General features: G+C 46.7%; 3 protein-coding genes across 4 annotated transcripts in view; 1 reads left to right on the top strand and 2 right to left on the bottom strand.

Moving 5' to 3' along the window:
• Positions 1-13476, bottom strand: part of nompA (no mechanoreceptor potential A) — a 152546-nt gene extending 139070 nt beyond the window's left edge. Inside the window, exon 1 of the mRNA XM_037433065.2 lies at positions 13280-13476. The gene's annotated coding sequence lies outside the window, so the exon portion shown is untranslated. The remainder of the gene's footprint in view (positions 1-13279) is intronic.
• LOC142774617 (uncharacterized) overlaps positions 1-25850 on the top strand; it is a 37792-nt gene extending 11942 nt beyond the window's left edge. For both annotated transcript variants that reach the window (XR_012886472.1, XM_075875194.1), the window contains one exon: positions 23303-25850. Coding sequence is in view for 1 of the 2 variants with exons in the window: in XM_075875194.1 (XP_075731309.1) it covers positions 23303-23516 (214 nt within the window). In the remaining variant the exon portion in view is untranslated. The remainder of the gene's footprint in view (positions 1-23302) is intronic.
• LOC142774180 (uncharacterized) lies at positions 14095-15705 on the bottom strand. The gene has a single exon (XM_075874572.1). The coding sequence runs from the start codon at positions 15598-15600 to the stop codon at positions 14779-14781; it is 822 nt and encodes a 273-aa protein (XP_075730687.1). The 5' UTR covers positions 15601-15705; the 3' UTR covers positions 14095-14778.
• Positions 25851-26915: the final 1065 nt, after the last annotated feature.

Genomic DNA, 26915 nt, shown 5'->3' with positions numbered 1-26915 from the left:
TTTTTTTTCTTCTTGTTGTTGTTGTTGTTGTTGTTGTGGACGGAAATCTGTGCAATCGCAAAACACCGCACCGGAACGATTTCCGCGCTGCGCTATGAACTTCACAGGCAGTGCTCAGCAATCTCTTCGTCTTGCGCTGGTTGTTGTCGCATAAGATGACAGCGCAGTGGTACTCAGATGACATTTTATCAGCGGGCGCAGCGTGAACAGGTGCGTTTTGGCTTTTCAAACTCCCCGAGCCACTGCATGCCATGCTAGCGAGGCACGCCTTGGCCGTTCCAAACAAATTACGGCGTCTCTGGGAGCGAGGGTATACCGCCAAAGGCGCCTGGGTGGGAGATAGGTGTGCTGTCGTCTATAGAGGCTCTGAAAATCGGACAGCTCCACGCACCCCGTCTCCGCCTACTCCTGCAGTGGAGCCAAATGCTCTACCTATGGTTGGATGGATGGATATGGCTGTACCCTTTAGATCGGGTGGTGGCTAGCGCCACCAAGCTGTCATACTTAATGAACCAAAAACTAGATTTTTTTTTCCTTTAAGTAGTGAGGTTGAGGATTCGTACTTTGCAGTGAAGGGTTAAATTTTCACTCGTGCCTTGACTTTAGCCGCCGATCAGATAACTTCCTTCTAGTTAATTCTACCCGCTTAGTCTATTTTGTACTTCCTGTCCGTAAACCCCAGTGCTTTGAAAAACTCTGCGCGATCATCCTGAACTATAGGGTGAAGCCCTTTACAGAACATTATCAAGTGTTCGCCACTTTCCTCTTCCTCTCCACACGAACTGCATACCGTGTCTACCCCTTCGTATTTGACCCGATATGTCTTATTTCGCGATACTCCGTCCTGGCCTCAAACAGTAGAGAACTACCCCGAGTATTCTCATAGATCCTTTCCTTGGCAATTTCCTGCTTAAAAGATTGAGTGATCTCTAGTGCGGACTTCTTAATCATGCCAATTCTCCACATGTTGGTCTCAGCTTCCTTCACCTTCTTCTTAACGGATAATTCTTTTTGGTTTAGCCTTCTGGTGTTTTTTTAAGTGTTTACCAGTCAATTTTCTGGTTCGTTTCCTCCGTTTTGTATCGACATTATTCATGTACAAGTAGCTGAAAACCTTCCTTGCCCAACGCTCCTCCCCCATTTCTCTCAATCGCTTCTCAAATTTTATCTTGCTGCTAGCTTCCCTGCCCTCAAATGATGTCCATCCCATATCATTTTGTACTCCCTGATTTGGTGTATTACCATGAGCTCCTAAGGCAAAGCTGCCTATTCCACGTTGCTTAATTTCTAATCTTGCTTGAACTTCTGATCTCATGCACAAGACCGCATTGCCGAACGCAAGACCAGGAACCATGACCACTTTCCATATTCCTCTCAGAACATCATACCTATTGTAATTCCAGAGTGCCCTGTTTTTCATCACCGCTGCATTCCTGTTACCTTTAGTCGTCACGTATATTTCGTGTTCCCTTAGGTACTCGGCCCCTTTGCTTATCCATACGCCCAGATATTTGTATTTATCTGTTATCTCTAGCGTGACCTCCTATATTCTAAGCTCCCTACCTTCATTGTCATTAAAAGTCATGACAGCTGAGTTTTCCTTAACGAGTCTGAAATCTAACCTATCTCCCTCATTACCGCAGATGTCCACCAATCTCTGCAAATCTTCCTTGTTGTCGGCCATTAGCACTATATCATCTGCGTACATCAATGCTGGTAGTGCCTGTTCAGAGTTTTCTTTGTTTGACGAAAAAGGTTGAAGCCCAGTCCACTTCCCTCTAATTTGGTCTATAACCTCCCTTTCCTTCCTCTTTCAATCCTCCTCCTCATAATCCTTGTAGGTACATCATGAGTAATAAGGGTGACAGGGGACACCCCTGCCTAAGCCCCCGTTTTACCTATGCAGGCTTGGATACCTGTTTTTCCTACTTTATAACATTGCTACCTTTACAGATATCCTTTAAAAGATTAGTGAATCCATCTTCCACGCCTAGTGTGTCCAATATTCCCCACAATTCCTCTTGAACCACGCTATCGTACGCTCCCTTGATATCCAAAAATGCTAGCCACAGGGGCCTGTGTTCCTTTTCTGCTATTTTGATGCACTGCGTCAGTGAGAACAGATTGTCTTCCAACCTCCTGTGTTTCCGAAACCCATTCTGCAGTTCCCCCAGCACCCTCTCATCCTCTATCCACGCCTGCAGTCTTTCCTTTATAATCTGCATCGCCAGCCTATAGACCACCGATGTCACTGTTATAGAACGGTAGTTGTTTATGTCAGCTTTGTCCCCCTTTCCTTTATAGATCATGCTCATCCTGCTAAGTTTCCATCCATCGGGGACTTCACCATCGATTATTATTGTGCTCACTGTCTCTCTCAAACCCTGCTTAGACTTCGGACCGATTGTCTTTATCAGCATAATTGGAATGCCATCTGAGCCTGTTGATGTACTACTAGGAACATTTGGGATCAATTGGGTAGAGCATTTGGGTCGCACCCTCCAGCGGACCAGCACACAAACGCAAGGTACCGGCCATAACCTCCTAGATGGCGGGCGCGATCTCGAAGGTAATGTACCGGCTCATAACAATCCGAAGGCGGAAGATTGGCAAGCACGTTTCGACAGACTCGAGATAAAATTCCAAGTCACCCACATTCGCATCAGGGCTCGAGAAGAACACATCGAACGTTGACTTCGTACAATCAAATCGGTTCACAGGTCGCCCGACAAGTGAATCGCGTAAGCATCCGGTCCTCGCACAGTTCCTGGCCGCAAGTGATCGCATCGAGCTAATAGCCCCCTCAAGAAGGGGGGAAAGAACACACAACTTGCTGGTGTGACTCCATACATCTCATAACGAGTACATTCAAGTAGCTACCCTCTATTATTGTAATCCTACAGCACAATTTTAATCCAACCTTCCCCGAGCACGCACTTGCATCAAATGAGGTTGTATTTTTTCTTTTTTTAGGGAGGAGGGGTGCTAACGATAAACCTGTCACTCCGTCTCCGTACATCCTGTTTATATTTACCTTGAAAATAAAAGACCAAAAAATATGCCGGCACTACGTTCAATGAATGCCGCCTCCTGTCTCGTATCGCATTCGCACGTGGCGGCTGCTTTTTTGTTGCATTTTTTCTTTAACGGTACCATCTACCATCACCTAAAGCCCATTGAAGTCCCCGATATCCTGTTCAAGCAACCTTTGGCTGAAAAAAAAAGGCAGCATAGTCACCTTGCCGCATATTTAAAATCTTATCGCTTCTGGATAAGCGCTACAACTTTTGTAATGAAAAATTCTTTCTCTCAAGTCACTATTAGAAAACTTAGAAATTTTCTTCGTTTCTGAGCGTTGCGCAACGGAAAAAAAGATATTCTATGTACTATTGTGAAGTATGCATACAGGACGTGTATGTTTAGAAAGCATGAAAGTTACTTCCACTATATTTCGAAGGAGAGGAAGTTATTTCCACTGTGTTCACAAGAAGAGGCGTGGCGGTGGGGTAGAACACCCACTTGCCACGCAAAATACCCGGGCTCGATCACCACTTAAATCCAGAATTTTTTTTATAATTTATTGTGTTTGCATCTTGTTTGATTTCTCGGTCACGCACAATATTATGGTTTTTCGCTCACAATCAACGACGGCGAGGCCGACGTCGGAATTTATGCAAAACGAGCTCGTTAACGCTATAGCTTTAATACTTTTAACGCTATACGTAACTACTTTCCGTCCTGGGCAGCGCTTCAGATTTACATTATATATGTCACGGCAGTTGCAACAGCATCTGTTAACCTATACTCCCCCACCCCTTTGAAACGAAATTTGCCCGCCCTTCACCATAGACGGAAATTGGTGAAGGGTAACTTAATTCAGTAAAACCCTGGGAAAAAAGACGTCCTTCATTCATGTTGAATAGTTTAGTTACTAGGTCGCTTTAAAAAAAAAAAGTCATTTTTGACGGAGCTAACGCGTCAACGTTTCATACTTCCGTCACGAAGGGGCCGCGTTTCGGTGCGAAACAAGGTTGCCAGGCTAGCTGCCGCGCAACGCACATTAGGGACAACGAAAGAACGCGAGGGATACCGGACGATATAGAAAGAGAGAGTCGCGGCCAAAGCGCAGCAGTAGCCACAAAGTGAAAACCGCGCCGCCGCCAGTGTTCAACGCGCAAGGCTGACGAGCCGCGAAGGGGTCATTTGAATAAGCGTGCTCTCTCTCGCGCGCGCGTTTTGATAGCGCCTGATTATGGAAGAACGCGGGTGACCCACATAGCTCTTTCTCTTGTGGAACGTGCTGCGACCGTCTGCAGCGGGAGAGAACGGACCAACAAGCGCCCAACAAAACACATAGAGTCGTGGCCCCTTCACCGCGGATTCATGTACGAAACTTCTCTCCCTCGCATCGCTTCGCTGTTCTGAGGAACGGCTGGATACATTGCGCCTGCGCGGCGCTCGAGGCTCCGCCCTGTAGACGTGGACTCCAAAAAAACGTAAAAAAGCTCTATGACCTCGCGCTTCTTTGTAAAAACCGGCCACTATATGAAAGTCCACGTGAGAACATCATTCGCACGACACAAAAGCGATCCCTTTTGAAATGTGTGGAACTGGCCACGAACGCAAAAATTAAAAAAAAAAAAGCAAACTTCCGCTGGCGGAAGGGTTAGTGCTCAAAGGGTGGTCGACCGTTGTGCGTCAAGATGATGACCTTGGAAGGGTGGCGCACTAATTGGGACGTGTACGTGACTTGCGCAGAGTGTGATTTTTTGGGGGGCACTTATGGGCATGTCCCTGGCGTTGATTTTGCGAGTTGAGCTTGGCTTTGGACACTGGACAGGAGCCTTGAATTACTCGTCCCGTTTGGCCTTCTTCGTCTTCCGCGTCCATGCGGCTTGTGACGATTTTGCTCCCGTTAGATAACGGTGCGCCAACGCCCGCCTCCAGCGCGCTCTGCTCCCCGAGTATAGATTCGACGTTCAACGCAGTGGAAAGAATCTGAATAAATTTTCTGTGCCGTTTCAGACTGCATTTCCTCTCGCAATCATCATAATTCTCAGCCTGATGACTTAAGTGCACTGCACGGTCAAGTCATCTGCCGTTGATCTCCATGCAGTTCACTCCATCCTCTGCGAGCTTGTCCGTTGCGAACGTATTTCTCTAGCTCTATCTACTCCCTGCCTTCCCCATTCCTTGATAAATACTATGTTGCTCTTGCTGTCCGCTTACGTATGTCCTACCCTCTACGTGGTCACCCAGTCATCTCTTTCGCGTGATCCCATCTGAAATATTCGGAAGGTGACACATTGGTCAGGGATTTCGATCTCATAATGTTGTAGTCGGCGGCTACTTTTCTTGGCACTAAAGGGAAAGCTAAGAAGGCGGAGCGTCTGCACATGTAGCCCTACGCGAAGTAGTCCGATTTGGCGCGCGTCTCGTAACGCTGCGGAAAGTGACCTGGGCGCACCATCAGAATTTCATGTAGACGTGTACGCCGCTTAGCGTTTGAAGTACACGTAAACAGGCGGGACTTTCCTGCGTGCTCCAGAACGTGATGTCACAACAAATGCATTTTTTTAAAAAGTAGAAATATTTTACCGTGTGAGCTTCGTCCTGTCTCAAACATCTTCAAGCAGAATATAAATGAGGAACTTTTATATTTCACGTTCAAAATACGGGCGCTATTACGAAACTACAACACCTGCCGGTAAAATGCACGTGATTTGGCCCTGTAGCTTTCGCTTCAGTGCAAAAAAAAAAAAAGTGATCGGCGAGTATTTTCGGCTCCGTGATCCTCAATTTTCTTCTCCAGGTGCTTTATTACCCTCCTCGTTTTAGACCTGCATTTTAAAACTGCCAGTATCCAGTTCAATTAGTATTCGAATCAGTGGCAGTGTGCCACTGATTCTCGCTTCACTAGTATATATATATATATATATATATATATATATATATATATATATATGAGAGAGAGAGAGAGAATCCCTGGGGCTTGGTATGACATGATTTCAACCCACTCGTAGCATGCGCGCTTCTGTCGCCCAGATCTCTTACAAAGCTTTTAAAATGCTTGCATCCTCTTCGGTTTTGTACCAGGGTCCCACTTTTCTGGATGTCGTCGAATTACTTCGTATTGTGAGAAGAGTTAGAAGTGTAGAGTTAGAAGAGTTAGAAGAGGCAGTAGCAACGCTCTCCACCAATCGGAGCTGATAAGATGGTGATATCGACAATATGTTATTTTTTAAGTCGTGGCGCGTGTTCAAAACTGAGGATGGGCCAAGAATCTTGGGATAGTATTCACAGGAAGTAACTTTTTGGAAATATGATATACATTTAGGTAAAACTCCGAATAGTAAAGCATAGCCTAATTTTGAAGGGAGTAGATATGAAGGTTTCTCGATGACTTCTTCCATTACTGCAGAATCGAAGCCTTTCACTTCACCCATGTGCTGTCACGGTGCTCCCACAATTAAAGCAACGACTTCCAATAAATGACTGCCCGTATTGCTGGCTGACTGCCTAATCTTTTTGTTTCTTTCTTTTAGCTTCTTTATAACATAAATGACTACCCGTATAGCTGTCTGGCTGCCTAATCTTTTTGTTTCTTTCTTTTAGCTTCTTTTATAACAATTAGTCTTTACTGCACAACATATCTACCCATGACTTTGGTCTAGTGTTTAGGATGCTCTTTACTGCTGACCCGCAGGTCGCGAGATCGAATCCCGCCCGTGGCGGCCGCATTTTCGACGGAGCCGAAAAGGTTGAAAGCCCGTGTAGTCTGTTTTATGTGCACGTTAAAGAGCCCAATGTGGTCAAAATTAACGGCGCCCACCAGATACGGCGAGCTTGATAATCCTTTCGTGGTTTTGAACTCTTAGAACCCGGCAATTATTACGCAGCACATTTCCAGAATGTCAAACGCTCTTTAGCAAGAGAGAGAAATAAATAAAAGGAAGAGACAGGGAGGTTAACGAATAACTGGTTTGCTACACTGTGTTGGGGTGGAAAAAAGGGTCAGAAAGAGGATAGGTATAGGGAGATATAAAATAAATTAGAAAAAAATTCACATGCGCACACATTGAGGGAGTTCCGATCACAGTCGTTTGAACATGCCAGTTGAACGCAAGAAGCGAAGGAGCGCCTTCACAGCCTTCTTCTGCGACATGAAGTCGTGTCGGTAGCGCAGGATTCTTCCGAAAGAGTCGTGTTGTCCAGTTTGTCTACTGCATTGCACAGTGACTGTCTCTGCGAGCAGTATTGTGGGCATTCACACAGAATGTGCCATACTGTTTCGTCACTGCCGCAATGGATGATGCAGCAGTGTGAGTCATTCCTATGCGGAACGCGTACGCATTGTTAAATGCGTAGCAAGACATGCTCAAATGTATTTATCCTGAAAGGCATAAGATCCAAGAACTACTCGAGTCCCACTACAACCTTAACACTTCTGTTATCGGTGACGCGTATGCTATATATTGCCCTTCTTTAAATCAGTATAAAGCCTGAATACGCCTCCCATATCTGTTTCTTTTATGAAACTTTTTCAGGCTTAGTCCTGCACGCGCAGAGTAAAAACGAAGTTTCTCAAGATTTATGAGATGAGAACGGCTGCTGGTATGGCACCTTATAGTTAATTTGTCGTTTCACGCTATCGTTTGTATTTGTAGCAAACCTTGAGACACGTGTTCGGCAAGGTTGTAGCCGAAAATTTATTCAGTGGGGGTGGGGGGGGGGCTCCTTTTTAATATGGGGAGACCGCTTCCTTTAATTGGGCATTTTTTGCTTTCTATGCAATGGTCAGAAACATTTCGGAAAGGGGGGGAGGAGGGTGGCACAGGCTCGGTGTGCCACCCCTGGCTACGTCCCTGTTGTTCAGGCAACAGTTCGTCGAACGTTTTCACCTTCTCCGCGTATTTTCTCCAGCAATACTCTGAACATTATCCTGGTGTGCGGTAATCAGAACATTTGAATGGTCCTTGTGGTCCTCAACATCCAATTTGGCTTGCTATTAAATAAACCTAGATTTCTTTCGGCGTATTCAGCATTGCCAACAGCAGCCCAGTATGCTTTAGTCTTCTTGTCTAATCGTCCTTCAGCATAGATTAAAAAAAAAAGCCACAGTTTCGTCAAAAGGGCGAACCAATGAATGCAATAGCAACATATTCGAACGTTTTACAAAGCAAGGCTAGCATTGTTAAGAGCAATATTATTTGTAGTAAACAAGCGCTTGCTAAGTAACAGTTTCCCGCGGCGTCGTCAGATGACCACATCAAAGCTTGTGCTTAGTGACAGCATTGATATACGAATTGAAGGTGTCAGTCAACTCATTTATATCCCGTCTCACGTAACCCTACAAAATGCTGGTGTAAGAGAACACGGCCGCTCCAGGTACACTCTTGCCACCGCTTTTTCCGTATTCAAAGCGCAGCCCGTAGAAGCTCCTGCCTTCTGTGGGTGCAGAAGGTGCGCGCTGATAGTTGCCCAGATAGCGTGGCAACCAATAGCACTCCCCTTCCTTGTTCGCTCCCGAGATAAGCGCGCGCGCGCAGACGAAGCCGGCCGGAAAGGAGACGTTCGCTCCACAGAAAGCGGAGGCTCTAGCGCATCCTTCCCCGTACACATGATTGATTGATATGTGGGGTTTAACGTCCCAAAACCACTATATGATTATGAGAGACGCCGTAGTGGAGGGCTCCGGACATTTAGACCACCTGGGGTTCTTTAACGTGCACCCAAATCTGAGCACACGGCCTTCCCCGTACACATATATACATATATATACATATACGTAAATGGCGACGGCGGCAAAAAATCAGCCAAGATATATAATTGCTATCGCAATCATATTTGAGGTTTTACGTGCCGAAATTGTGATACGATTTGGGCGCGTCGCATCTAGAAGGCTCTTGAAATTTTGACGAACTGGTGTTCTGGAACGTGAATTCGACATCGTATTGTACAAATGCATCTAAATCCGTCGTTATTTCGTTTGGTTAATTCTTGTAACTGATTTTCAATCGCTCTTCTTCGGTGGTGCCCCGATGCGACTTCGCGCGTCGTCTTGCGGAAGTTTTTGTTGCAGATTCGATGTGTCTGCCGTTAACGGCACCCGGCAAATGTCGATGCGCCAACAGCCGAGTAGTCGTGACGAGGTGCTACGGAGCAATTCATTACCGCAGTATATATACCCCGCCGTGGTAATCTAGGGGCTAAGGTACTCGGCTGCTGTCCCGCAGGTCACGGGATCGAATCCCGGCTGCAGGGCTGCATTTCCGATGGAGGCGAAAATGTTGTAGGCCCGTGTGCTCAGATTTGGGTACACGTTAAAGAACCCCAGGTGGTTCAAATTTCCGGAGCCCTCCACTACGGCGTCTCTCGTAATCATATGGTGGCTTTGGGTCGTTAAACCCCACATATCAATCAATTACTTCAGTACTTACTTCAATGGTCCACGTCGCATATTTGTGCGCACCTTTTCCACTTCTAGGACTTGAATATGTTTATCACGAATGCAGGAATTTCATAGAATGTAGCAGAACTATTTATTTGGTAGAAACTAGTGAAGGCTATTCTAAAGACAAGTGAGAAAACTAAAATATGTAGTGTGCGGTTTAAAATAGAAAGGACGTCACTGTGTGCTAAACGAAAAAAAAAAAGATATTTAGAAAATTTTAAGACCTGCAGAAAGGCGCACTGATGAAGTATAATAATAATGTATTGTAGACTTCACCAAGTACATTTCCAGGCGGTTTTTCTTTGCATGCCATATAAAGATGGTGTAGTGTGAATAAGCATAAAAAAAGGGGTATTCTAAACTGTCCAGAGCTGTCCTTTTATACTGTTCTTTCATGTCTTATTAACCAATCTAAGCAAGAACAGCTCCTTCATATAACGTCATTACTATAACAAAAGTAATTACAAACCTCGGCCACCAAAATTAAAAGTGCTCGCATTTGAGAACAACCCTTATTGCCCAAAGTGTTGCACATTCATTTTGACCACTTCGGTTTTTTCGGAGTGTGTCGATTCAGTGTAGACAGGAGTCTTTTGCATTCTGCACTGATCCTTAACTGTGTTCAACGTAGGCTTAAGTCATGGGTGGGAGAGTCAATGGATCCGGACCCCGCTTGTGTTCATGCCGAAGGGCAATACTCCTTCCTGGTGCCCCTTCTTCAGATTTAGCTTTAGAACAACATATATTCGAATAACTTGGTTCAAGTTTTTTTTAAAAGATTGATTACTTTTAACGTGTAGCTATGTTCAATACTATTCAGCAGTGTGAGACTATGGAAGTCGCAAAATTCACTCCACCGGTTCAGAAAAGACTGAATAGAACGAAGAAATCGCTCGAGTTCGCACCAGATGCTTTTTTTTTTCATTTTATTTCGAATCATCATTTACTTCTCATGTCGGTAAAAATACAGCCCATGTTTAAAAACAATTGGGCCACCATTGTCTGATTTGTATCCTCCCCTGGCATTTTTCTAAACTTATGCCGCTGGTGATCAGCAACTCCATTCTCCACCATCGGAATGCGGCCGCCGTGGCTAAGAATCGAGCCCACGCCCTAAAGCTTCGCAGTTAAGTTACCACATCGGGTATAATTGAATGAACAAAAACCTCAACGTGTCATTTTCAATCAATAAATAAGAATCCCAATGAGTGGAAATACCGTGTCACGATCATTTTCTCTGCGATTTAGCGCGCATATGCCCTGTCGAAGTATTAGTTTGTCCTTTATTGCTGTACTCAAGCATTAGTACGGTCGGTTGAAACTGAAAACCAAATGCTAACTCTGTCCACAGCCATTGCTGTCCCAACCAGAGAGAACTTGAATACATAATCTATCCTATTGCAATAGCTTAATTACGTGACGTCAAGCATCAGGATGTTTCTCCATTCGGGTTCAGTATCAATCAATATGAGTTGAAACACGCCGACTGTGGTTAGATTGACCCCAAATATAAACAATGACACTGACCAGCGTTAAATTGCTTTTGAAAGCACCGCTAATTGAGAAACTTTAATCCACCATATTTTTTTTCTATGTGCGTGGCACTTACTTATCAGCGTAAGCGCCATTTTGAGTGCAGACTGTGCGTTGAAACACGTATTGAGCGCGACTGTGCATCTACGTGTCGCTATTTCCCGGTCAAAAACTTGAGCTTCCTGGCAAACATCAGCGAGTTCCGACATCAATGTTCAGCCAAACGCAACATTTTAGCAAGGAATGATGAACTGCTAAATCATCTTGTGCGTAGTATATACATTAACGGCGAAAAAGTACGTGTGGTTTGAACGAAAGCCACTGAGCACGAGTATTCGGCACGTGTAAACGTCAGGCGCGTTGAAATACCAGTGGCGCAGCTTTCATCCATGCTTCCGTTGTAATCGACTATGAGGAACATCAGTCCGCCTCGGTGGAACAGTAACTATATACCTATATACAGTGGTTGGCTGCTAACCCAACGCTCTCGAGTTGAATCCCGGCATATGCGGTCGAATATCGATGGAGGCGAAGAGATAGGGGCTCCTGTACTGTGCGATTTCAGTGCGCGTTAAAGAACACAAGATTCTTCGAAACCATCCACTACGACCTCTGTTATAATCGCATGGCGGTTTGGGGACGTAAAACCTCATGTATTATATTTAATAAGAAGTATAAAGTGTTCCACCTAAATGCGGTCGACCCTGTATGTCACTTTGCCTATACACTCTGCATGTTTTTGCGGCAGCTGAAGAAGCTGCAGGAGCGTAACGAGTGACACGTGTATGGCAGCGATGCTCAGTTCGCGACGGCGGCCGACATTTCCATTGGCCACGCAACAATGCGTGCCCCTCGAACGCTTCCGAACTGTATCGACACGCACGCCACCACACGCATCGCGTCCATGGTCGCGTCGACGGCGTGACCGCTCGCGAGCGTTGCGGCAGGACGAGGCTCTCTATTCGAGCTCAAACGGGCGGGGGATTCGCGGCACGCCGGGCAGTGCACAGCCGGGCTTTTTTGGCTGTGAACTGCGTGACCCACTTTTGAAAGAGAACCATCGCGTATACCGGGGCACGGACTATCGCGTTGTCGCGTCTCCCGCTGCGTGAGCGGTGCCGACCGCTAGTGAGGTAGCCTGCTGGACGTTCAGAAGTCTTGTAGCTTGGGCTAGCTGGTGATCCATGGACTTAGCTTGTACTAGCGTGGCACATAAAATAAAGAAACAGGACGAAACGGGAAGAGAAAGTTGGGTGATACACCTTTCGCATATCGCCTACCTTTCTCTTGACGTCCATGTCGTGTTCCTTTCTTTTATGTAGCGAGTAGCGAGGTAATGGAAGCCAAGATTAAAGGACGGCGCGTCCGCGCGCATTTTTCTAAAGCAAAGCGCCATCGGAGAGTTCACCACGGGAGAACTTGCGGCGATATCAGCATGTGCAAGTCAGGGGAAGGGGCGGTTCAGGAAGGGTGGGAGGGGGGGGAGGTGCGATTAGAGGCGCGAAATCTGCCGTATACTGTTCACTCTGTTGCGTCTGTCTCGCTGTTGCTAAATCTGAATGGCGGTGATACCGCGTAATCTTTTTCGGTAATGGCTGAGGGCCGCTGATGTTTGAATTTCAAGAAAAACCAACTTCGCACCCTTATCACAGAAAGTTTATGAATCAATAGCAGGTCGTTGTGAGAAGCACGTCATCGCTTAGTTTTCATTTTTGCATCCACTGCGAAGCTTGTTTCCTTCTGCAGGCTCAACGAATGATGGGGAGTGGACGTGCATCACAATTAAACCCATAGACACTATTGCTTTCATTCACTTACGGCCCCGCGAAAACGCGAACACTTTATTTGAAAGCTTACCAAGCTGCAGCATCCATTTTTTTATGCCATCACTAATTTGACAGCTCGTGATTGATTCGTGAAAAGCACTCTTGAAGATATCTGCGGTCCACTAACGTTCGATGGTCATTCAAAGAAACTCGTTTTGTATCCAGTTTTTCTTATGCCAATTATTTTTTGAAACACGGGCACCACACACGTTTTATTTAAGTACGGCAGCTATTTCCCAATCCAATGCGAACATATCGGGAGGTCGCCGTTAACGCGCCTTCAAGTGCGAAGATCGGTATACTGAAGTGTTCTGGAACAGGAAAGGCAATGTGTGGACCACATGTACCAGTACACTCTCGGCCGTTTTCCTACAGGCGCGACTTTTCCAGTACGATTGATTGCCCATTGCTCCGATTTTATTAGATCCGACTGAAAAAAAAAAGAAAAAAAGACTCCACTACTTACCTCAGCAGCTGAGACTACTCGCAGGAAGAACAGTGTGCGTGCCAGAGGCAAACCAGCCGGCGTCCAGAACGCTGTCGTTCGCAACCCCCGTGGCTCAGAATTCCACACTCGTGGAGAGGTGATCCGTCATGGCATTCCTTCCCCACGGGTTTCACATTAAGTGGAGCTCTTGCGTCAGGACGCGGCATTTACCCCCCACCATCCGCTAAAAGCTTTCTCCCTCAGCCCGCACTTGCACCGTCACCAGGACGTGACGTCTGGCAGGACGTCACATCCGGCTGGGCGCGTCCGCACGTCCAGCGCGATGCTGGCCGGCCCATCCGCGCGCGTCGGATCCGCATCCGTTCTCTGACCGATATACACAATTGTGCTGCGCCGACGTCGACGGCGCAGGCACATACACAACCGCACAATGAAGAGCTGTGGAATTTGTGTGAAAGAAGTGTTGTCGGGAAGCTATAGTTCTCTACCGTGTGACAGACTAATGGTGGTGTCAATGGTTGTTCCATACGTGCCCGTATGGAGACACTGTCCTGGTCAATGGTGTAGCTGGTCGCTTAGCGCGGAGGAAGTGCGGATGAAAGCCGAAGTCAGTGAACCAGTAGTCGTCTATATGCGTGTACGCCCATTCGCCTCCTGACACACAGGACTTTGTGGCTAACGGTGCTAGAAAATTATCAGTGTGTATATATATACTTTGTGCACACAATGTCGAAAGGGTCAATTACGAGCGAGACCTTATCAACTTTTCCTGGGTCGGCCCTGGCAACTACACGTGTATGCTTTGGCAGTATGCCGATTCAACGAATTCATGGTTTTCATAACCAGAACTCTATTGAAGAACAACCAAGGATTATTATGATTGAGCCATAACGACTTTTCCTTTGCAGTACCAAGGCCAGCGAGTAACACGCCACGACACGCAGCAGTTTCCCATCCCGAAGTTCATTCGGTCTTTCAGTTCACATCTCTGTTGTTATACATGATCAGTGCCGTTGACGAGGTACCAGAGGATCCAGCATCGCCGACTGCTTCATCGGCTCTTTCGGGCACTTGTACGCTTCCCAAAACTCTGGCGTCGACCGCACCGAAAACTCGCACCTCTCACGCATGTGCGGTAGGGACGGTGTGGGTTCTAGCAGGGTACGACTGCGTAGCTGAACGCAGAACGCCTGGAAAACTTTCCGGTCAAACGTGTCCACACCCGACTCCATGATGCCATCCCAAAGATGTTTCTTGTAAGCCTGGTAGGCAACACGAAGTGACCTAGCCTGCCTCGACATCTTGACTGCTCGACTCTTTGAAACAGAATCCACGCTGTCGCGGGTCAGCGGTGAGCAAGCGTGGGTGTCTGCAGGGACCTGTGCGGGAGCGACGAGTAGCTCCCGCACGATGCGGGCGAGAAGAACCGCGTAGTTGACAGACATTGAAGACATTGAAGACATTGCCGAATATATCTAAAGAAAATCTCGATACAGAAACGAAGCTCCGGCTGGCCATCACAATGGCGTGGTGGCTCTCGAAGTATCTGAAAGAGGCGCGCCACTGGACGCGGGCCAGCGTGCGCCACTCAGGTGTCCATCTGGACTTGTTCGTGGCGTATTCCACTGCGCCCTGGCGTGTTGCGATGAGCATGTTTTAGTGTAACTTTGCGTGTACTTCTCGTCACTCTCTGCGAGGAAGTCACTGGCTTTCACCGCGTTGACAGACATGATGTCGATATCGCTAAGTTGTTGGCGCATTGCATCTTCTGCGGCGTCATCTATTGAGACACTGTCATTTAAACTGACCGTTAGGTGCGCCTTGGCCTCTTCTAATAGTTCCGAGGCTGGAACTTTCTTGTGCTTGTTCTCTCGCAAGGCAGTCGCTTCCATCGTCGAGTAGTGCCCGGGAAATAGTCTACTGAGTATCTCTCTGCAAGCTACGTACGTCCAGTCAACCCTCTGTTCCACCTCGGCGTAGCGTTCGTGGAATTCGTAGCGTATCGCTTGCGACGTCACCAAGACGGGGAGGTACATGGACAAAACCCAAGAATCCGTTCGAGCCACCACAGAAAAGGCGTTGCAAACTCTGTCTATACCATTCACAACTATTTCAGTTGCAGAAGATGCTTCGCTGTCCAATGGCAGGGCGCGGTTTACGGGCGACGCCAACATTTCATGCGGTATTTCTTCAACGTCAAGTTGCTCCAGGGGCAATGTAATTTCGTCGTCGGTGGCTATCCTGGTGACATCGAGAACCTCTCCGTCGAGCTTTACAAGGCTCCGTAGATGTTCGTAGTGGGCTGCATCTGCAGAGGCTTTGTCGAATAGGGCCAGCATGGTCTCGAAGTAGTATAGAACTTGTCCAGGTTGTACACGGCAACCGATATGTTGCGCACCACTTTTCCCACGGTCATATGCAATGACGTCGAGCGAGGACTGAAAGTCAGGGCAAAGAAGGAGTTAAACCTGTACAGAAGCGAGAACTCAACCAGTCGAGGCAACAAGCCGGCTAGGGTCCAGTTAACCCACGTCTCTAGCCGTACGTTGAGGGCACGCAGCACTTCGTGGCGACGGAGTCCAGGGTCTTGGGCGTGGCGAAGTGCTCGGCGCAGCCGTTGTAGACCGAGCCCATGGAGGCGACTACAGTGCGTTTTCGGAGTCTCTGCGAAAACCAAATAACAGTGAGCATTATGACGCATCAATTGGGCCAAGAAACCAACAAACTGTAACAAAATGTCACTGTGCCTTAGCAACTAATAAGTCAGTTTCATGTCATGGACGAAGCAGGGTATACGAAATCAACAAACTGTAATGCTATATGAATGCTATATAGTGGCTAGCATCTAACTTCTTTAGCGTCTTATCTTGCTTAAACCTACTAAACACAGGCGTAAGGAAACGCGGTCACAGCAGCAAGCGAAACGACCATTGCTCTTCCTATCGCTTCAACGGAAGCCATGAGAGCGCAGCTTGTACTAAGGTACACGAGCCGTCTGCTGATCTATATAGAGATAATGCGTGCGCGACCGGGCATATCCGGTTAAAGTACCCAGTACTCGGTGGAGCATTCAAATGGTTTGAGGTTAAGCTAGACTTATTTCTGCAACCCATAAGACGGATGGCGCAGCGTCGTCGTGGTGAGCGAGGAGGGAAGAAAGCGTGAAATGGAGTGGTAAGGAGAGGCCACCTTCTCTTTATATGAGCACCCGCAACACGTCACACGACATCGATGATTGGTCAAAGGGGGACCGATCACAGAGGCAGTGCAAGAACCTTGATGAGGAGCAAAATAATTTAGGAGGTGGGAGATCAATACATTGACTGAGAATTAAAAGGCGGATTTCTCCTTCCAGTCGTCTTTTGCCATTACATAAAGGACCCTGTGAATTTCAAGGACTATATAGTCCTGCTTGGGATACTTCAACGATGAAATGTTGGTTCTTTCTTTCCTTCTTTCTTTTTCTTACTTGCTTTCTTTTCTTCTATTTGTCTGTCTGTTCAACAATTCAGCCAACCGGCAAAAGTTTAGGCCTTTGTTCAACCCCCCCCCCCCCCCATCTTGATCTCATGGTTGCGTTCATACTTGTAAGCATTGTAATTCAAAAAAAAGCGTTACGCATATTTGAGGTGAGACATCAACACATTATTATTAGGTAATGTGTTCCTTTATTTAGAAAAACGTGGATACCTAATTCTAAAGACCACAGTGTTTATCACGCTGCGCTGACATCGATGCTAGGAACGAAAAATCGGATGTTTTCTACGCTTTGCTCAAGTGACACGGTGCTGCCACCTACTAGTGGCTTTGCGTATTATCGTTTCTTCACAATACGGCATGATAGCATATAAGTGTGGCAGCTTGGGCTAATTGGTATGACATGACGATAGTTATAGCTCGAGAACAGAACGATCACAAAGAGACGTGTCCTTCTTGTCCCTTTGTCGTCGTTCTGTTCTGGCGCTATAACTATCGTCGTGCACGATAGCGCCATATCTCACGCAGCGCCTTCAAACAGAAGACTGTCGTCTTTCGACGTCCTTTGCAGCGATTCACATTATCCTGAGATCGTCCGCGTTATCAGTGATATTTTCGTGTTCCTGCATTCAGCTGAACACTGTCTCTTGTCGTCGCGTATGATCCACCTTTTTCGTCACTGTTTCACTTGTCCAAAACTTTCGGTGTGTACGCATGCGTGGTAGGGCTGATTTGCACATAAGTACGCACTGGCATATGAAGGAATAGAGCAGTCGATAGTCAGCGCTCGTGTGCGTATCTTCTCTTCTTTGTGGGGCGTGCTCTGTGTTTGCTCTGGTAATTTTAATCCAGAGGTTTGTGCCAACAAGACCCAAACGAAATTTTATTGATATTCGAGAGTTCTAGTGCTACTAAATTAGGCTACTAAATTGTGCTACGTGCCCATCGCACAAGTGCCTTGCGTTACGTGGCGTCGTTTGCCATGAATGAGCTTTTTGAGTACACGGTCGTAGCCACGTACGTCACGAACGTATAGTGTGTTACACCGTCGGTATAGATAAAAATAGGTGTACGTGCCATCCACAGCTGATTTGAGCGGATAAATATGTGACAGCTAGATTGTGGACAGATTTCTAGCCACGGTAAAGCTGCAGTACCATAGCTACCATATGACAGATAAAAAAGCGTAAAAGCTTGTAAATTATTCGCGCATACTGCATGCGAATGGTGGACGCCCGCTCGAGTAGCATTTCCAAACATTCGCGCTTTCTCATCTGTCGTATTGTAGGAACAGTGATCTCTCCTCAACAATGGCGAAATCAAGTATTTCTAGTGACGCCTACTGATTGGCGTAACTCAGTTCGGAAGTCATACGCACCGTCCACTAAACAGAGAGCTACGTTGCTCTGCAAAAAAAAAATTGCAAGATCAAATTCTACTGCAGCGCAAAAAAAAAATCGCAGCATATCGACGAACTGAATGATGATGAGTGGGGCGAAGCGTCCGTCGGTTCGTCCGCCCTTCTGTCCATTCGTCTGTCCGTTCTTGCTACCGTCCATGCGTCTCTCCATCTATCCGCACGTCCTTGCGTCTGTCCGTCCATGCGGCCGTCCGCGCATCTGTCTGTCCATCCGGGCGCCCGCACGTCCATCTATCTCTCTGTCCGCCTGCTTGTTTGTCCGTCCATGCGTCCGTCCGTCTGTCCATCTGTGAACACTCCAAGTACCGCTATCTCGCATCTTTTCATCACATTGTCGTGTAACAATATATTCATCATATAAAAGTACCGCCATCAAGCGGACATTCCAAGGACTAAATGAGAGGTGGCTACTGACTACTACTACTACTACTACTACTACTACTACTACTACTACTACTACTACTACTACTACTACTACTACGACGACGACGACGACGATGACGACGACTACTACTACATACATCACGGACGCACGACTCGCGGCGTAAGGAACTACGCCCTTAAAGCTAATGACCATATCCCCGAAGGGAACCCTAATGGGATGCGAAGCAGTAGCGGTGTGCACGGCGTTGACCCAGTTGATACAGGTGTTGATGCGGGTGCTGGAAGAGTGATTTGAAGCAAAACTTGGTGTAGCACTTACTAGTGTAAACGTTTGTTTTCAACGCAAAGACACGAGAGGCGGGACGCATTGAACACGCTTGCGCTCGGTTTCCTCGGCTCGCGTCTCGCCGGTGTTACCCCCGCAGCGTCAGTATTCTCGAGTGCGATCGGTGTGCTTGACTAGCACATTGTCGGTGTCGCTAGTATTCCACTGCCTACGCTTGCGTTCGGCTTCCAAGGCTCGTGCCTCGTCGGTGTTGACGTAGCCATGCGCGAACGCTATCGGCTTCGCTAACCCTCGCAACGTCAGCGACAGCCGGGATAGGTACAAGCACACTACCGGGATAACGCACCGCTGCTTGCCATGAGATCGCGCCTGTCGGCGCGATCCCATGGCAAGCAGCGGTGCGTTACACATTGTCGGCACTGCGAGATTATCGAGGCTGTCGACTTCTTTTCGCCGACAGATGGAGACAGTTGGTGCGGGTGAGATGATGCCCACGGTGAGGAGTGGGCTCGAGCGGTGGAGAGGGTAAAGCGAAATAAAGTTGACACGCGGCGAGTGCGTGGCAGGCGAGGGAGAGACGTCACCGCGCACTGCTAGGAGGGCGTGACCTACTTGGCACTGCTCTAACATCTGCGGCGAAGGGAGTTGTGCGGATGGAGGGACAGCGACACACAGGCTAGTCAAAGAGCTGCTTCGTATCTAATAGTGACAAAACGGACACAAACTTAGGACGGGGCTCGCCGTTTTGTATACTATGGACCCCAGCCAACTTGGGCCTGCCCGGTGACGAGGCGGCGAACGCCGCTGCCCGTGCTTCTCTCATACGAGCCGTCCCCCCTCCATGTCCCTAATGGGAATCTGGCAATACGAACCTGACGCGCAAAATTCTTGCCTATTATTGGGCTTCGCGCCGCCTCTACCCGCACCCCACCCGTGGTCTGGCGGAAGCGGACGAGCGAATATCACGCAGTCTCCAGACGAACACCTATATCAGTCTGGTAGTCGCCAGGCATTTCTGCCGGATATCAGAGGCACCTGCTTGACCAGCCAAGTCCTGGCCGGCACCTGCCACGTCGTCGCTTCGTTTCCCACCAACCCCCTTCCTTTTTCGCCCCCTTTTCCGATACCAACTAGAGAGGCTTGGGAGAAGTACCTACTCGGCTGCTCGACCTTGTATACTCAACGCTCCTCGATGGTGTTGGTGAAAAAACTTTATTTATTGTCCGGCAAAGTAGTGGCCCGGGCTGAGCTCTCCTATGTCGGGACGTCAAGGCCTTGCCTCTCCGCCGCTTCACGGACCTGCTGGACTGCCCAGAGTTGGTCAGCCAAGCTTGGAGCTCCGCAGAGCGGCTTCGCACCTCGGCGAAAGAACATCGGGAATAATACGCTTCGCTTTAGCCTCGCATTCCCAGAGCATGTGTGTTAGCGTAGCTGTGTCTGTATGGCAGACCTTACAGATGTTGGTGCTATAGATCACTGGGTATATTCGGTGACATATCAGGCGATCGCGGTAAGTGCTCGTTTGCAACTGTCGCGAGGTAACTGCTTAGGCTCTTCATAAATTGTCATGAGGTTAAAGGATAGCATTGGCGGGCCAAGTAGAACGCCTTGGTGAGGTCATTGTATGTCGTAAGTCGATCCCGGTCCGCATACTCTTCAACAAGGCCATCGCCTCCTGCACGGTTTGTTGTGTCGCGTGCGGCGGAAAGCGCTACCTCGTTAAGGTTGGGGAATGGCGGGCAGGCTTCGCCCACATGGGCGGGGATCCAGATCAAGGTAGCCTGGGAAATCTGGCTGGCATGCACAAGTACGTGAAGGGCTTCAATCAAAATCTGACACTTAGCGAAATTCCGTACTGCTGAGCGTGAGTCACTGATCACAGTTCGAGTTTCAGGGTCAGTTATGGCAAGAGCAATGGCCATTTATTCAGCTATCTGCAGGTGTCGGGCTTGATACTAGCTGCGTGCGTGGTCGTTTTGTCAGTGTTAATCAGAACGATAGCAAACCGCCGCTCGTCCGATTAGCACGCGGCATCAGTGAAACGCGTGTTTTTAGGGGCGAAGCTTCTTAAAGCGGAACCGATTCGTCCCTCGTAGTAGTGCGTAACATGTCTTACACTTTGACCTGCAAGGTGGTGCTGGTGGGAGATTTCTCCTGTGCGTTGTTGAACAATAAAAAATTCGCAGCGTGCGGGTTAACTAAAGGCCGAATTCTCCTGTCTCTTATTTCCCAATAGCAGCCATTGGCATGTACATTGAGCGCTATCTGACAGGAAAAGGTTGCTACGTTATACTCGCTGGGCGTAACCTCCTTCGTTTTAGAAAGGTTTAGCGAGCGTTGGGCCGCAGTGCCATGAATACAGTGAACCAGTATATACCATGAACTCTAGGTGGTTAAAGGTGGGAAGTAGACACGAAGCGCAAGCCGTAAGAAAGTGTGCGTGTGCCACCACTCGTTTAGTCCTTGGAATGTCCGCTGGATGGCGGTGCTTCTATATTCGTAATATGTGACGAAAAGATGAGAGATGGTAGTACTTGGAGCGTTGACTATATGGACGAACGGACACACAGACAGATAAATGGACGGACGCACCGATGGCTGCGCGGATGGATGGACGCATGGACGAACGCAGGGATGGACGCAATGGACGCACGGATGGACGTGCGGGCGCACGAACAGACGCACGGACGGGCGAATGGACGCACGGACTGTCACGCAGTCGGACGCATGGACGGACGGAAGCAAGAACGAATGTACGGACGGATGCTTCGCCCCACTCTCCATCATAATTCACAGCGTGCGTGTTAAATAAAAGCCGAACTCTCCTTTCTCTCATTCCCCATTAGCAGCAATTGGCATGTACATTGAGCTCTCTCACAATAAAATGTTGCTACGTTATATTCGCTGGGCATAACCTCCTTGAGTTTAGAATTGTTTAGCGAGCGTTGGGCCACAATGCCATCAATACAGTGAACTAGTATATACCATGAACTCGATGTGTTTAAAGGTGTGAAGTAGACACGAAGCGCAAGCCGTAAGAAAGTGTGCGTGTGCCACCACTCGTTTAGTCCTTGGAATGTCCGCTGGATGGCGGTGCTTCTATATTCGTAATATATGATGAAAAGTTGCGAGATTGTGGTACTTGGAGTGTTGAATAGATGGACGAATGGACACACAGACAGATGCATGGATGGACACATGAACAGACGCAGGGGCGGATGCATGGATGAACGCAGGGACGGACGCACGAACAGACGCGCGCATGGACGGTCACACAGACGGACGCATGGACGGACGGAAGCAAGAATGAAGGGACGGACGAATGCTTCGCCCCACTCTCCATCATTCACTCCGCGGTTATGCTGCCAATTTTTTTTTTCTTCTGTGGGACTCCATATGTGAACGAACTCCGTACGGGGTGGTGGCGGTCATAACCAAGAGGTTGGTGGTTCGAATGACGGAGCTGAGATTGCTACCAAAACTTGATCATGCGTGCTGTCACATATTTTGTGAAACCAGACAAAAGTAATGACGACAACAACATTGCGGGAGGCCTTGTAGTTTCTTCAATTGTGGCGGGCCAGGTTTTTTTTTTTTCGTAAGAAAAAGGTTTGTTTCTATAAATATAGGGTAAGAAAGAAACAAGTGGACGGACAATGTCTAAAAAGAAACAAAAAATAGGGGCATACACTACAGCGGCCTATGACATTGAGGCCCATAGTTCCCATTCCACCAAGTTACTCTGAGGTGGTAACTTGGGGACATTATATTCTCAGTTCAAACATTATGTTCCTAATTGTAGTTTAATATGAGATTAAAATAGGTGGTTGACAAAAAACACCATTTCATCAGCGAGATCTGAACCGGCAACCTTCAAGTTACGCCTCTGGCGTTTTTTCTTGAAAACTGTGATGATAGACACATCCCTGTTCACCATGTTTAATGTCTATGTACTTGTGTCTCTAGGAGTATTGCCAGGCACCACTTGTAGTGAAAGTGTTGAGTGGGAAACTTCTCACCAGTGAGGGTGGCCAGTTACCTTTGCGTGAGGCTGCTGCTGTGAAATAAATCCTCATATGTTAGCCTAAGGTAATAATTCTTCCAGCTGGTGCCCTCACTGTGAGCGAAAGGAATTTTTCAGAGGGTCATCTCCTTGTTAGCCACTACCCAATAAATCAATTAGCCGAAGGAAAGCATAGGAAACATAGTGTTTACCTGTAGTGTAAATTTTGACATGAAATAAAAGTGACTGAAAAATCCACTTCTTTCAGTGCAATTAAAACCCACAACTTTTAAATATTGCAGGCAATAGTCTAGTGACTGCAGATAAAAGAAATCCCGTTTTATTGTCCATATTTAGACCAAGCCATAATTCAGCGTTGTCAAATAGTGTGTCCCATTATGAACTTTCATTACTATGCATACCTTGTATATCTGAAATACATCTAATCATGAAAACTTGTTGTTCTTGCAGCTTTTCTACTTTCGATCCCATCCAATCGATGCTAGTTCCAAACGCGCGTCGGCTTCCACATCCGGCCAGTGCCTCTTGGATGGGTAAGTCAATCCTCGAGATACCCCTGTACTGCGGCCATGACATTTCTGCGTCCACAAGGATTCCCCTCATGGTTCCTACCTCTTGCTTGCCAAACCTGCATTGTCTTCCATGTTTGGCCTGTGCCTCTTGAATGGGCAAAACAGTCCTCCAGGTAGCCCTGTTTTGTGGTCATGGTGTATCTGCGTTCACAAGGATTCGCCTCCTGGTTCCTGCCTCGAGCTTGCCTTCTGGTGAATGCATCGTAAAAGAAAGCCCACTGATTTGGTCTTCCCTTTGGCCTTCACTGCGTGTGAGGACTCTCTTCAGGGTTGCTGTTAATCATCACTCCGCTGTGACCACCAGTGGATGAAGACTGAGTGACAGACTGCATCTGATGTTGCCTCCTTGAGACATGCCAGCAATCTCTAAATCGACCCTGGGCTACGAGCTGCCTTTGAACTGATGTGCAACACCTCCACATCGGTGATCTACAACCTATTATTGTAAAGAGCTGTTTGAAGAATACTCCCAAAGTTTACAGAACCTATTGTGCTTCACAATGATATGCTGCTCAGTGGCTGTACAGTGAATCTAGAATTTTTAACGACTATGTCAAATATAAGTGACACAGCTTGTGAATTTAATCACACAAGCTTAACATCTTGTACAATGTTTTTTCATCATCATGTTCGTATTTGCGTAGTGCGGTTGATAGAACCATGTGCACATTTCAAGTCAAATATATGGCTTAAACCCTATTGAAACACCATTAAGCCCTATATATAGCTTAATCTTTCATAAGCCATTCCAATATTTTCCTTTGTTCGCTTATGGAATCCAAATGTTCTTTGTAAAAACTTTATGGTAACGTATAGATTTATTGTTGTGACATATACGAAACTTTTCTATCATATGATAGACGCTTCTATTCACACTGTGCAAAGTAGTAACATATCGATACTGGTTTACATCAACGTTGCATGAAAAGCCTGGCAACTTGATACAAATTCATCCATCTGTAAGGCAGGGGGGCTTCATTTTGTGTGTACACGTGTATTTGGCGTGTCTTGGGACCCACTCTTGCATTCCAGCCATACAAGGCTCTACTCGATGTTCCTTTGGTGTGGTCTTGAGGTTATTGCGCAGAACCTCTTAGCGCGTTTATTCTACAATTAAGTGGTTCAGCTGAACCATCGCCAGTCGTTGGATGTGAGCTATAGAGACTTCACTTATTTATAGTGCAATTGTTTTGGGCATTCTGGTTGGATGACATCCGCAGTTTTGGTATATGGACAAATGTTAACACTTAGCCACGTGCTTATGGTCTACGACTTCATCAAATTACCCGTTGCATATTTCCCTCATGTTTCTGCTGGTATATGCTTTATAACTTGGCAATCAGAACTGCATGATTCGCTCTGCCATTCAGCATGTAAGAGCACAAATATGGGAAAAGCCGCACAGAGACTGCAGGGGAATGTAAGGGCGAGACATATTTGTGGCGAAAACTTGCAGTCTGATAGGAGCCCATTTCAAATGTTTGACTCACAATGTAACCTTTTATTTTGTCTGTTCCTTCTATATTTATCTATATGATTTTGTAGGAAATATATGCAGGGACCAAGGAATAATAAGTACAGTGAGGCAGAAAAGCTGGGTTTTTTTGCTCTTAGGGTGAAGGCTTTTTGTGACGTTAAGTTCTAAAACGTTAATAGGTTTCACATCGGGAAATTTCAAGTGTCTGCCAAGATAACTGAAGTACAGCAGCAAGTCGCATTGATGACTAATGAAATAGTGAAGCAAAACGCGTGTGGTGTTCGCTTACTTGTCCTAGTCTTTTTTAACTGCATTTATGCCGTAGTGAATAATTAAATAGTTTTGTTCGTGCACTCGGTAATGTTCTCCAATAGGTGAGGTCACCTGCCATTTATCTGTTGACGTGTTCCTATAGTGCATACACATTGGTGCAAGCTTGTGTGTATCTGCCTTTGAGGAGGAAATGCTTCTGTCTTCTGAAGTTGTATATTTCAATCTAGTAGGGTGCAGAGATTAATTTGGAACTTTATTAGTGTGACATACGTAAATAAAATCTGCAGAAATGTTTCTGTTAAATTGCCTTATATTTGGTGCTCTGCACATATGCACTGTACATTTTTTTTTTCTTTTTAGTAATGCTTCAGGTTTATTAGGTATCTTAAGTCCACTGCTTATGTGTTTTTACCCTTCCTTTCGCTAATGCTTGTTGTCGCTTCACAGTCTGTTCGATTGAGAGTATGCATCATTATGCAAATATCGCCCTTTTGTCCATTCTAAGTCGTAGTGCTCCCTATGCCTTCTTTGCCCAGTGAAGTGTGAATTCCAATAGAGCTACCATATTTCTCTCCAGACCATACTTACAGCTTGCCAAGCTCACTTTTCAAAGGGCCCCTGCTGTTGTGAAGGTTCTCATCGTTTCATTGTTCAAAAATAAATTGTAGTTGCCGAGATTTGTTCAAGGAAAATATATAGACTGTCATTTTTCTAAATTAGTGATCTCTGCTGTTTAACTGTTGAAGCACTTTTCTGAAAATGGGGCTTGCCATAATGGTGTGGCTCTTTATAAACAGTGTCGCCCCTTATAAATGTAATTCAATACTTTCTTACACAATGAAACAATACATTAATGGCATTGACATCCAAACAAAACTTCAGGAAGTAAAGGCTTCAAGAGATCAATATTAAAAACGGGATGCTGGTTGGTTCCATTTGGCAAGCAAGCTGGTGTTTAAAGATGCATGAGGCCTATGCAAAACATTTTGCTTGTCCTATGCAGCCCCTCATGTGGAAGTGTCCATTTCTCTACCTATTGCTTCAAGTTCCAACCGTGAATTGTCAGATACTGATGTTACGTGAGTAAGTCTACAACTGCAGTTACAGTTGCGACATCACTACTATCTATATACATCTCTGCTGTTTCACAGTAGGCTTTGCACAATGCTGTCTTGTGTGCCGCAATGCATGGTCATTTGTAAGCGGTGAAAGAGCAACTGTCTTTTTGGACTCGGTGTACCTGAATATCCAATTTCGCAGGTGACGTTTGGTTTCGTACAGCTATTTCATACCTGCTCTGATCATTGACAAACTGCGCAACTTTGGTTTGAGAGTTGAGTGGATGCAGGATCTGGTATAACAAAAGGTTTGGGTAATGTTAATTAAGACAATTTACAGGTGTAAGCAGTACCTGGAAAGCACGGAATCGCTCAAATACATTAAGGAATTCACGGGGAAGCTTTCACAAAGGTAAGTTTCGCCGTCTACCGTTACTGGCCGTTAGCAGTACGGGAGGCGGGGGCTCTAGCATCGTACTAGTTGCCCCCGTATGACACCCTGCCCCATTACTGCCCTCTTTAGTTCCCTCTAAGAGGAAACGTGCGTATTTGAAACAGCGAAGTTTCCAGAATAAATAACCCTCCGAAGGAGCACTCTAGCGGATGCCCCCGATACAAAAATCTTCGTGCCACCCCTGTACATACATTCCTACGTATATACCTAGGAATATATATATTATTAA

The sequence above is a fragment of the Rhipicephalus microplus genome, chromosome 10, assembly GCF_043290135.1.
Source record: "Rhipicephalus microplus isolate Deutch F79 chromosome 10, USDA_Rmic, whole genome shotgun sequence".
Classification (NCBI taxonomy): domain Eukaryota; kingdom Metazoa; phylum Arthropoda; class Arachnida; order Ixodida; family Ixodidae; genus Rhipicephalus; species Rhipicephalus microplus.
This window is presented reverse-complemented; position numbering and strand designations above follow the sequence as displayed.